This window comes from Scyliorhinus torazame, chromosome 2 (assembly GCF_047496885.1).
Source record: "Scyliorhinus torazame isolate Kashiwa2021f chromosome 2, sScyTor2.1, whole genome shotgun sequence".
Lineage (NCBI taxonomy): Eukaryota > Metazoa > Chordata > Chondrichthyes > Carcharhiniformes > Scyliorhinidae > Scyliorhinus > Scyliorhinus torazame.
The window spans coordinates 94118447-94131341 of NC_092708.1; the positions used below are offsets into that span (position 1 = coordinate 94118447).

At 49.4% G+C, this 12895-nt stretch overlaps 1 protein-coding gene across 4 annotated transcripts in view; it reads left to right on the forward strand.

Moving 5' to 3' along the window:
- LOC140389741 (voltage-gated inwardly rectifying potassium channel KCNH7-like) overlaps positions 1 to 12895 on the forward strand; it is a 732829-nt gene that overhangs the window by 644690 nt on the left and 75244 nt on the right. For all 4 annotated transcript variants that reach the window (XM_072474210.1, XM_072474216.1, XM_072474226.1 and 1 more), the window contains one exon: positions 11985 to 12237. In XM_072474210.1, coding sequence (XP_072330311.1) covers positions 11985 to 12237 — 253 coding nt within the window. The remainder of the gene's footprint in view (positions 1 to 11984; positions 12238 to 12895) is intronic.

A 12895-nucleotide genomic window follows, 5' to 3' on the forward strand; every position in this document is an offset into this window, starting at 1 on the left:
CTCCATGGATTTAACTCAAAGAAATTCAGATTGTTGACCACTTTGAGAATGCCATTCAGTCATTACCATTTCAAAATGCCTTTCGGTATAGCGCCAGATCTAAAGAATTTCCAGAGAACTATACCTTACACTACAGAAAGCATGGAAGGAATGAAATTAAAATCACTTATTGTCATAAGTAGTCTTCAAATGAAGTTACTGTGAAAAGCCCCTAGTCGCCACATTCTTGTTTGGGGAAGCTGTTACAGGAATTGAACCGTGCTGCTGGCCTGCCTTGGTCTGCTTTCAAAGCCAGCAATTTGGCCCTGTGCTAAACAGCCCCTGCTACAATAATATGCTACATGGATGTGATACTTAAATAAGGCTCCATGAGGTAAGAACATGATCAGAGAGTCAGAGCAGTTCTTTTTTTTTAATATGTTTATTCAAATTTTACAACAAAATTTTTAACAAACGCCCCCCCCCCCCCCCCCCCCACCAATAACAAAAAGAAAGAAACACAAACACAACAGTCACAATTATACAAAACTTATACATTGGGTTTCCCCATGTACAGTAACCCTCCCATATGACATTCAAAGGTACCCGTAGGGACGCACCCCACCCACCCGAATTCCCCCCCCGAAAGAGACCCCCCCACCCTTGGGTTGCTGCTGCTGACCTCCTCCTAACGCTCCGCGAGATAGTCTAGGAACGGTTGCCACCGCGTGAAGAACCCCTGTACAGACCCTCGTAAGGCAAACTTTATCCTCTCCAGCTTAATGAACCTTGCCATGTCATTTATCCAGGCTTCCACACTGGGGGGCTTCGCGTCCTTCCATAATAGCAAGATCCTCCGCCGGGCTACCAGGGACACAAAGGCCAGGATACCGGCCTCTTTCGCCTCCTGCACTCCCGGCTTGCCCGTTACCCCAAATAGTGCCAACCCCCAACTCGGCTTGACCTGGACTTTCACCACCTTGGACATAGTCCTCGCGAAACCCCTCCAAAACCCATCCAATGCCGGGCACGACCAGAACATGTGGACGTGATTCGCCGGGCTTCCCGAGCACCTCCCACATCTATCCTCCACCCCAAAGAACCTACTCAACCTCGCCCCTGTCATATGCGTTCTGTGAGTAACCTTAAATTGTGTTAGGCTGAGCCTGGAGCAGGAGGAGGAAGAATTAACCCTACTCAGGGCATCAGCCCACAGACCCTCATCTATCTCCTCCCCAAGCTCCTCCTCCCACTTGCCCTTTAACTCCTCTACCGAGGCCTCCTCCTCTTCTTTCAGCTCCTGGTAGATCGCCGAAACCCTGCCTTCTCCAACCCATACACCCGAAATCACCCTGTCCTGAGTCCCCTGTGCCGGGAGCAGCGGGAATTCCCTCACCTGCCGCCTCAACAAACGCCCTCACTTGCACATACCTGAAAGCATTTCCCGGGGGTAACCCAAACCTCTCCAGCACCCCTAGGCTCGCAAACCCCCCATCTATAAACAGGTCCCCCATTCTTCTAATCCCTGCCCGATGCCAGCTCCGAAACCCCCCATCCATCCTTCCCGGGACAAACCGATGGTTCTCCCGAATCAGGGACCAAACCGAGGCTCCCACCTCGCCCTGTGTCGTCTCCACTGCCCCCAGATCTTCAACGTCGCCGCCACCACCAGACCCGTGGTGTACCTTGGCGAGAGCGGCAGCGGTGCCGTCGCCAGCACCCTCAGGCTCGTGCCCACACAGGACGCCATCTCCACCCTCTTCCACGCCTCCCCCTCTCCCTCCATTACCCACTTACGGATCATCGTCACATTGGCAGCCCAATAATAGCCATACAAATTCGGCAGAGCCAGCCCTCCCTGTCCCTACTACGCTCCAGAAACACCCTCTTTACCCTCGGGGTCTTATTTGCCCACACAAAACCCATGATGCTCCTACCTACCCGTTTGAAAAAGACCTTCGGAATCATAATGGGAAGGCACTGGAACACAAAGAGAAGCCTCGGGAGGACCATCATTTTAACCGACTGCACCCTACCCGCTAGCGAGAGTGGCAGCACATCCCATCTTTTGAAATCCTCCTCCATCTGCTCCACCAACCGCGTCAAATTGAGCTTGTGCAGGGCCCCCCAACTCCCAGCCACCTGGATCCCTAAGTACCGAAAGTTCCTTTCCGCCCTCTTCAACGGCAGGTCGTCTATCCCCTTTCCCTGGTCCCCTGGATGCACCACAAAGAGCTCACTTTTCCCTACATTGAGCTTATATCCCGAGAAGTCCCCAAACTCCCTTAGGATCCGCATGACATCCGCCATCCCCTCCACTGGATCTGCCACATACAGCAACAGGTCGTCCGCATACAGCGACATCCGATGTTCCTCTCCCCCTCGGACCAGTCGCCTCCATTTCCTGGACTCCCTTAGTGCCATGGCCAGAGGCTCGATTGCCAATGCAAACAACAAGGGGGGCAGGGGGCACCCTTGCCTCGTCCCTCGGTACAGCCGAAAGTACACCGACCTCCGCCAATTCGTAGCCACACCCGCCACTGGGGCTCTATGTAGTAACCTGACCCAGCTGATGAACCTCTCCCCGAACCCAAACCTCCGCAGCACTTCCCAAAGATACTCCCACTCCACCCGGTCAAAGGCCTTCTCTGTGTCCATATCTGCCACTACCTCCGCTCATCCCTCCACCGAGGGCATCATAATCACATTGAGGAGCCTCCACACATTAGTGTTTTGCTGCCTGCCCTTCACAAATCCCGTCTGGTCCTCATGAATCACCCCCGGGACACAGTCCTCAATTCTCATAGCCAGCACTTTTGCCAGCAACTTAGCATCCACATTGAGGAGCGAGATCGGTCTATACGACCCACATTGCAGTGGGTCCTTGTCCCGCTTCAGGGTCAGAGAGATCAGCGCCCCAGACATTGTCGGGGGCAAGGTCCCCCCCTCCCTTGCCTTATTGAAAATCCTCACTAGCAACGGGCCTAGCAGGTCCACATATTTCCTGTAAAACTCGACCGGGAACCCATCTGGCCCCGGGGCCTTCCCCGCCTGCATGCTCCCCAATCCTGTAACCAGCTCCTCCAGCCCGATTGGCACCCCTAAACCAGCCACCTCCTGCTCCTCCACCCTGGGAACCTCAGCTGACCCAAATATTGTCGCATCCCCTCTTCCCCCGCTGGGGGCTCAGATCTGTACAGATCCCCATAGAAGTCCCTAAATACCTTGTTTATTCCCACCGCACTCCGCACCGTATTCCCCCCGCTATCCTTAACTCCACCTATCTCCCTCGCTGCCTCCCTCTTACGAAGCTGGTGTGCCAGCATCCGACTCACCTTCTCCCCATACTCATACGTCGCCTCCTGCGCTTTCCTCCACTGTGCCTCTGCTTTCCCTGTGATCAACAGGCCGAACTCCGTTTGGAGGTTCCGCCACTCCCTGAGTAGTCCCTCCTCGGGAGCCTCTGCATACCTCCTGTCCACCCTTAAAATCTGCCCCGCCAACCTCTCCCTCTTCCTCCCCTCTCTTCTCCCTGTGGGCCCTGATGGAGATTAACTCTCCCCTGACCACCGCCTTCAGTGCCTCCCAGACTACCCCCACCTGCACCTCCCCGTTGTCATTGGCCTCCAAATATCTTTCAATGCACCCCCGCACCCGCCTGCACACCTCCTCATCCGCCAATAATCCCACATCTAGACGCCACAGCGGGCACTGGTCCCTCTCCTCTCCTAACTCCAGCTCCACCCAGTGCGGGGCGTGGTCTGAGATGGCTATGGCCGAATACTCCATTCCCTCCAGTTTCGGGATTAGCGCCCTACTCAAAATGAAAAAATCTATTCGGGAGTAGGCTCTATGGACGTGGGAAAAGAATGAAAATTCCCTGGCCAGGGGCCTGACAAACTTCCATGGATCCACTCCCCCCATCTGGTCCATAAACCCCCTAAGCACCTTGGCCGCAGCTGGCCTCTTACCCGTCCTGGACCTAGAGCGATCCAGTGCTCTGTCCAGCACCGTGTTGAAATCCCCCCCTATTATCAAGCTTCCTACCTCCAGGTCCGGAATCCGACCCAGCATGCGTTTCATAAATCCGGCATCATCCCAGTTCGGGGCATATACGTTTACCAGTACCACCCGCACCCCCTGTAACCTACCGCTCACCATCACATATCAACCTCCATTATCCACTACAATATTCATTGCCTCAAACTACACCCGCTTCCCCACCAGTATTGCAACCCCTCTGTTCTTCGCATCCAGCCCTGAATGGAATACCTGTCCTACCCATCCCTTTCTCAGCCTAACCTGATCTGCCACCTTCAAATGTGTCTCCTGGAGCATAACCACGTCTACCTTCAGTGCCTTTAAGTGCGCGAACACCCGGGCCCTCTTGACCGGCCCGTTCAGGCCCCTCACATTCCAAGTTATCAGCCGGATTGGGGGGCTGCTCACCGCACCCCCCCCCCCTCCCCTGCCGACTAGCTATCTCCTTTTCTAGGCCAGCCACGTGCCCGCGCCTCCCTCACCCTCCAGTCCCCCAGACGGCGGACACCCGCCCCGACCACCTCTCCTACTTCCATCTCCCCTTTGGCCAATGCAGCAGCAACCCTATACCCCCCCCCCCGCTCTCTCCCCCCCCCCCACCACCACCCCCACCCCCCCCCCCCCCCGCTAGATCCACATCTAGCCCTTTTGCTCCCCCCATAACACTCCCGTAAGTCAGCTGACTCCTGCTGACCCCGGCCTCTCCCGCCATTCCATCGACCCCCCCCCCCAGTGTGAGAATCCCCCCTCCCCCTCCCTGGCAGTCAGTGTGCGCTCCTCACCAGCCCTGTCCTTCCCTAGCGCAGGAAAAAGTCTGCGCTTTCCTGAGCCGGCCCCGCCCCCTCTGGCGCAGATCCTTTTGCGGCCTTACCCTATTCCCCATCCCCGGGCCTCCACTCCCCCTCTTCCTTCATGGGGGTCTGCCCCTCCAACACCAACGCCCACACTCTCCCACAGTCTCCCCATCAAATCCCTTCACCCACCCTCATCCAGCACCCAAACCAAAGGAATATTCCCTAAACGTAATAAACACCATATACACAGTAAACATCCCGCCACAACAAACCGTCAATTTGAGTCCAACTTTTCAGTCCGTATAAAGCTCCATGCCTCATCAGGCATTTCGAAATAGTGGTGCCGATCCTGGAACGTGACCCACAATCGCGCTGGCTGCAGCATACTGAACTTCACCCCCTTTCGATGGAGCACCGCCTTAGCCCGATTGAAACCAGCTCTCTTCTTAGCCACCTCTGCACTCCAGTCCTGGTAGATTCGGATCTCCGTGTTCTCCCACCTGCTGCTCCGCTCTTTCGTGGCCCATCTCAGGACACACTCTCTGTCAATAAAGCAGTGAAACCTCACCAATACAGCCCTTGGTGGCTCATTGGCCTTGGGTCTCCTTGCTAGGACCCGGTGAGCCCCATCTAGCTCCAGAGGCCTCGGGAAGGCTCCCGCGCCCATCAGCGAATTGAACATCGTGCTCACATATGCCCCAGCATCGAGCCCCTCCACTCCTTCGGGAAGACCCAGAATCCGAAGATTCTTCCTCCTCGACCTATTCTCCAGGTCCTCAAATCTTTCCGCCCACCTCTTGTGCAGCGCCTCGTGCACCACCTTCACCGCCAGGCCCAAGATCTCATCCTCGTTCTCCGAGGCTTTTTGCCGCACCTCCCGGATCGCCGCCCCTTGGGCCTTCTGGGTCTCCATTAGCTTCTCAATCACCGCCTTCATTGGCACCAGCATTTCGGTTTTCAGCTCCTCAAAGCAGTGTTTAAGAAACCCCTGCTGCTCCTGCGACCACTGCGCCCAAGCTGCTTGGTCTCCACCCACCGCTATCTTGTTTTTCTCCCTCTCACTTTTCGCTGTCCAAGATCACTTTTTTCACCGCTCCACTCCTGGTCCAATCCATATAATGTTGGGGGGACCTTGCTGTCACCTTCCCACACTGGAAGCCGTCGAACAATTGCCGTTGGGGCCCCTCTAGAGAGCCCAAAAGTCCGTTCCCGGCGGGAGCTGCCGAACATGCGACCTACCTAGGCATAGCCGCAACCGTAAGTCAGTCAGAGCAGTTCTGAGAGTCTTCCAGAATGCAGATATAACACTGACTGAGAAGCCTGAGTTCACCAGACCTAGGATCAAGTTTCTAGATCACATAGTACAAGCCACTGGAACCACAGTTGTTCCACAAAAAACAAAAGTAATCAGAGAATTTCCACAACTCAGGAACATAACTGAGCACCAAAGATTTCTTGGGAAGCTCAACCAAGTAAGCAAATTCCTATCAGATTTAACTGAGGTCTCAATCCCTTGAGACAGCAATGGAGACAGAGTTAACATTGGTGCTGGAATGTTGACGAGCAAAATGTTTTCAAAAGGATTAAACAACTGTTAATGTCTTCTAAAATCTTGGCACATTATTACCAAAATTTACTGACAGTAGATGCATTGTCTACAAGTCTAGGGGACAGTTTTATTTCAAGTGCAGAGAGATTTGATGCCCAGTCTATAATCTACTATGTCTCTAGATAACTAACAGAAACAGAACAATGAAATGCCACGATGAAAAAAGAAACACTGGCAACAACAAGGGCATACAAAACATCTTCAGACTTTGGGATTGCGTTTCAAAATTGAAACAGCTATAATCCCCTCGTCACCCTTCTGATCATGAAAGAAATTTCAAACATGCCCTCCAGAATCCAGTAGTTCAGACTAAGATTGATGAGATATAACTCCAGTATAGGGCATGTGCAAGGGAAGAATCAAACAACAGCAAACATACTTTCACGATACCATCAGAAGGAACCAAACAAGAAGATTTCTTGTCACGTGTAATGGTGGTACCCATATGGTACCACATGAGAACACCACCCACCAAATACGCAGTACAGACTCGTGCGACTCGGCCAACATTGTCTACTTCATACGCTGCAGGAAAGGATGTCCCAAGGCGTTGTACATTGGCAAGACCATGCAGACGCTGCGACAACGGATGAACGGACATCGTGCGACAATCGCCAGGAAGGAATGTTCACTTCCTATCAGGGAACACTTCAGCACTCAAGGGCATTCAGCCTCTGATCTTCGGTTCAACATTCTCCAAGGTGGCCTTCAGGACGCGCGACAGCGCAGAATCGCCGAGCAGAAACTGATAGCCAAGTTCCGCACATATGAGTACGGCCACAACTGGGACCTTGGATTCATCTCGCATTACATTCACCCCCCACTATCTGGCCTGGGCTTGCAAAATCCTAACAACTGTCCTGGCTTGAGACAATTCACACCACTTTAACCTGTGATTATCCCTTGCTCCAGTCGCTCCATCTGGACCTATAAAGTCTTAATTATCTGAAAAGACTTGCATTCAAAGTATCGTCTTGCGTCATTGATTTTGTCTATATATGTTTGTGTGAAACCCACCTCATCATTTACCTGAGGAAGGAGCTGCACTCGAAAGCAAGTGATTCGAAACAAACCTGTTGGACTTTAACCTGGTGTTGTAAAACTTCTTACTGTGCCCACCCCAGTCCAACGCCAGCATCTCCACATCATAAGTATGGGTAAATATCGACCTGTATCATGCTTAAACTCCCGGCGGCAATCACCCGTAAAACCCACCCAAAATGACACTTGGTCATTTTTGGGTGAATCGTGCCCCACGCTGGCATCATTTACACCAAGACTGACCAGCAATGAGCCAGTCAAAGGAAACCTTCCAGGGGCAAAGAAGTAAGTATATCCCCGAGGGGGTAGAGGGATATGTCCGGGGCCCTGTCCCCTTGTACAGGTGGGCAGTGCCAGGTTTGCAGTGCTTACATGGCAGTGCCTACATGTGCCTGGGGCAATGCCAGGGCAGGACCCTAGTTGGAGCCCCAGAGGGGGGGTTACATATATGTTTGGTGGGTGGAGGGGGAGAGCAGATATTGGGGGGTGATCTGCTGGCAATGACTGTTGTGGGGGAGAGCCCCACAAGAGACCCCGCCTTGTTCAAGTGACAGCATTAACTACGCCCACTCAGTTTTGTTTTCTAAAAGGGTCAAGAGTCCATGAGAAATCCTGTCGCACTTATTCCGTTTTTCTCACCGGGACTGTCACTTTACCATTTTTTGGTCAGATTCCGCTCATAAGATGTGCATTGAATTTTTAAAATCTTTCCTTTCTTATTAGTCCTACTTTATGCTAATGCAGGATTAATTTATGCAAGGGCTAACCTGGGGATGGATTTTCTGCCCCCCCCCCCCCCCCCCCGCCGCATGTTTCTCGGCTGCGTGCCATTCGCTGGCAACAGGATTCCATCTTCCCGCTGCTTGTCAATGTGATTTCCCATTGTAACCACCCCACACCGCCTGGCATGGGCGGGGTGCGTGCCGGCAATAAAAGTGAATCGCAACGACCGGAGAATTCCAGCAAGTGTGTGAATTGCCTATAACATATCTACTTATTTTATTTTTTTAAGAAAATATATTCTGACGTTTGATACAGTGTATAAGGCATATCTCAATAGTCTTGTGGCTGGTTATGGTTGGGTGAATTCTGCAATATACAAGTTGTATGAGAATAGAGTTATCATCAAATTATGCCAATTCCAGATCCACCAATAAAAAGCAATTTATTAGGGTAGCCATGGAGGCAATCATATATTTTTTTTATCCAACCATTCCACCAAGCAAAAATTACAGGGCATGGATATTTGATGGTGAGTGAGCAAATACTCCCCTTAAATCAATTGTATCCTTAACAGGAAAGACTCAGTGTATTTACATTGGGCAGAATCGAGAAACACATTAATTGATATTTCTCACCTGGATCAATTACTGATCATATCAGGCATTTTGAGAGCCAAGAGATGTGTATTGAAAAGGAAAGCTCTTCTTAAACAAAGAGATTGGTAACAGAAACACAGAATGCATCTAGCAGCCAAGTGCCATGCTTTTAGCCACTGACAATATTCGTTTAGTGGAGCAGATGTTATTATAATGTTTCTGACTGTAGCTGTCTCTGAAATTAAACGGGATTGATCTTACCCGATGTTTCTGTAGTGCATGGTACTGTATAGCAATATGACATTGAGCAATTTTGAAAATTAATGAAAATAGGCAGAAACAAAACTGAAGCAGAAAAAAAAGAGACTGAAGAGATTAAAAATATAACTTGCCAAAACAAAAATCTTCCAGGAATATTGCAGACTAGAAAAGGAGAGATTTAAAAATGAATGTGACGGTTGCAGTTGTTTGCATTGAAACATGGCACCTAGTATTATTTATAACTCCATGTATAAGGCTATTCACACAAGATGTCTGGGAGTTTGTGATGAATCCTTGTACAGTTTAGGACTGGCTGGTATTTTTTCCAACTATCCTATATTGCATTGATCAGAATACTGTATCAACATTTTAGAATTCATTGAATGATATAGATTCTCAAAAAGTAAATTTCATTCTCAATCTAACATTCAAGATCATGCAGCATCAATGTACACAGTCAAAAACATTATGAAAGAATTATCAGGATAAATGTGCCACTTTTGCATTCAAGGCCACATCAAACAAATATATAATGAGATGGCATTCATTTCACGAGCCTATTTTCTGACTATTAGAAAATATATATATTTTATTTAGAAATTAGCTTCTAACCTTTTTATTAGTATTACGTTCAAAATAAGCACTGTAGTATTGCTATTGTAAAGTCGTGTGAAGGCAATATTATTTTGCATGAGTCGTGTCTCTTGGTCAATAGATCTGTTGCTCCTGGTAAAGTAAGTCTATTATGAAGAAAATCTGGTTAGTGATAAACAATGCATTTTGTGCCATCTGGTGGCCAAAAAGCTTTGAACAAAAATCCAGAACTACATTTTCCCTATTAGTATGGCTGTCTACTGAACTATTAAATTGGGGAAAACAGAAGCATTAGTAATAAGTTCTTCAGTGTGGATTAATTTTGCAGTGTGGAAGTTGTTTGAAATAAGTTTAATTTTTTCAGCAGGAAATTAAACCCTCTAAATTATTGTACTTTTGTTGTTAAAATTTGAAGCTAAAAATAGTAAGGAGATTTAATTCCTTTCTGCTGGTTTACATTATATGTAACATGTTAAAAATGACACGTTCACAGATCTCTTCTTCCTACATCTCTGAATTCAGTTCATAAAAATATTCGAATCATCTCTGCTTTGAATTTTGATAAACCCAATACCATTTCTTTGAGATGGTTTAACTCATTGAAAAAATAACTATTTGGGTATTTGGCTATTCGGGCAGCACGGTAGCACAAGTGGATAGCACTGTGGCTTCACAGCTCCAGGATCCCAGGTTTGATTCCCTGCTGGGTCACTGTCTGTGCAGTCTGCACGTTCTCCCCGTGTATGCGTTGGTTTCTTCCGGGTTCTCCGGTTTCCTCCCACAGTCCAAAGACGTGCAGGTTAGGTGGATTGGCCATGATAAATTGCCCTTAGTGACAAAAAAGGTTAGGAGGGGTTAGTGGGTTACGAGGTTAGGGTCGAAGTGAGGGCTTAAGTGGGTCGGTGCAGACTCGATGGGTCAAATGGCCTCCTTCTGCACTGTATGTTCTATGTTCTATGGATGTTCAATTTCGTATGATGCCTAAATCTGAGGTAAAATACAGTCGAGTGTGCAACAACATCTATTTTTATAGCATCTTTAAAATAAAACAACATCCAAGGCACTTCACAAGAGCCATTCAGAAAGGATATTGTTTGTTTTACAAATAGTATAGGGAAGAGCAGCATGGTGGCCCAGTGGATAGCATTGCTGCCTCACGGCGCCGAGGACCGGGTTCGATCCCGGCCCCGGGTCACTGTCCGTGTGGAGTTTTCACATTCACCCCGTGTCTGCATGGGTCTCACCCCCATAACCCAAAGATGTGCAGGGTAGGTGGATTGGCCACACTAAATTTCCCCTTAATTGGAAAAATTTAAAAAGAACAAAGTGTAGGGAAACTGGGGCAGGATTCTCTGCAATCGGCGCGATATCCGCCGACCGCCGCCAAAAACGGCGCAAATCACTCCGGCATCGCGCCGCCCCAAAGGTGCAGAATCCTCCGCATCTTGAGAGGCCGAGCCCTCACCTTGAGGGGCTAGGCCCGCGTCTGACTGATTTCCGCCCCGCCAGCTGGCGGGAAAGGCCTTTGGTGCCCCGCCAGCCAGCGCGGAAATGACTTTGCCGTGCGGCGCATGCGCGGGAGCGTCAGCGGCCGCTCACGGCATCCCCGCGCATGCGCAGTGGAGGGGGTCTCTTCCGCCTCCGCCATAGTGGAGACCATGGCGAAGGCAGAAGGAAAAGAGTGCCCCCACGGCACAGGCCCACCCGCCAATCGGTGGGCCCCGATCGCGGGCCAGGCCACCATGGGGGCACCCCCCTGGGGCCATATCGCCCCGCGCCCCCCCCCAGGACCTCGGAGCCCGCGTGGCCTTGTCCCGCCGGTAAGAGAGGTGGTTTGATTCACGCCGGCGGGACAGGCATTCCAGCAGCGGGACTTCAGCCCATCGTGGGCCGGAGAATCGCCGGGGGGGACCTGCCAACCGGCGCGGCGCGATTCGCACCCCCGCCGAATATCCGGTGCCGGAGAATTCGGCAACCGGCGGGGGCGGGATTCACGCCAGCCCCCGGCGATTCTCTGACCCGGTGGGGGGTCGGAGACTCCCGCCCCTGATATCAGATCTGCCCACAGCTCACATTTCAGTAATGATAATCTTGAATATATTTTATTTAGGTGATTGATTTTCCAAAATGAACGCTCAACTGATAAAGACTATTAAGTCACAGTTGAAACACAGCTTGGGAAACTACCTCAGAACATTGTAATAACTGCAGCATTTACTTCAAATTTGACCATAAAAAATGTAGCCTGGAATGTCACTTTTATAATCCCATTTGAGGATACAATTCTTTGACTAGAATTAATGACTGTGTCCATTCATAATTGATAATGTATAATTTTTCCACTAGGTCCTCAAGGGATTTCCTGAATGTCTACAGGCAGATATATGTCTCCACCTCAACCAGGCATTACTTCAGAACTGCAAGGCATTCAAAGGTGCCAGTAAGGGTTGCCTACGAGCTCTGGCTATGAAGTTTAAAACCACACATGCTCCACCCGGTGACACATTGGTTCACAGTGGGGATATACTCACTGCACTCTACTTCATCTCTAGGGGTTCCATCGAAATCCTAAAGGAAAATATTGTAGTCGCAATTCTTGGTAAGTGAACAAAAAACATGAAGAATCAATAAGCATTTTAGAAATTACTTGGCTTTTAGAAGAGTGGCTTCCAGCTTTTGACGGGCTGATATGAGGCAGGAATGTTAGAAATATGTCTTTAAAATAGCAAAGGTATGTAAAATTTTACCGAAGTTCTTCCTGCAAATATGCAATTTCCCATTGAGCTGTATAGAGAGAGAAAATACATCAATTAATTGGATCTTTTTGCCTATTTTAATAAAAGATTATTAATTCATTATTTTTAATTGGGATGATATGGGCACCACTGTCAAGACTGGCATTTAATATCCATCCCTAATTGCCCTGAGAAGGTGGTGATAAAGTTAGGTGGCTTAGGAGGCCACATCAGAGTTAACTATACCCTCTTGATGTAAGCCACACATAAGGCAGAGTAGGTCACGATGGTCTGAAGTACATGAGCAAACTAGTTGGACTTGTACAACAAAGAGATAACTACATGGTTACTTTTACTGACAATCGTGTTGTATTTTGTACTGCTTTTAACTGAATTCAAATTCTCAAACTATCCTATTTTGAGCCTGGGTTCTTAGTTAAACCTTTGCATTGTCAGTGCAGCAAAATAACTACTCAACCATACTCCATTTGTGCATTCACAATCTAATCCTTCTATGTATTG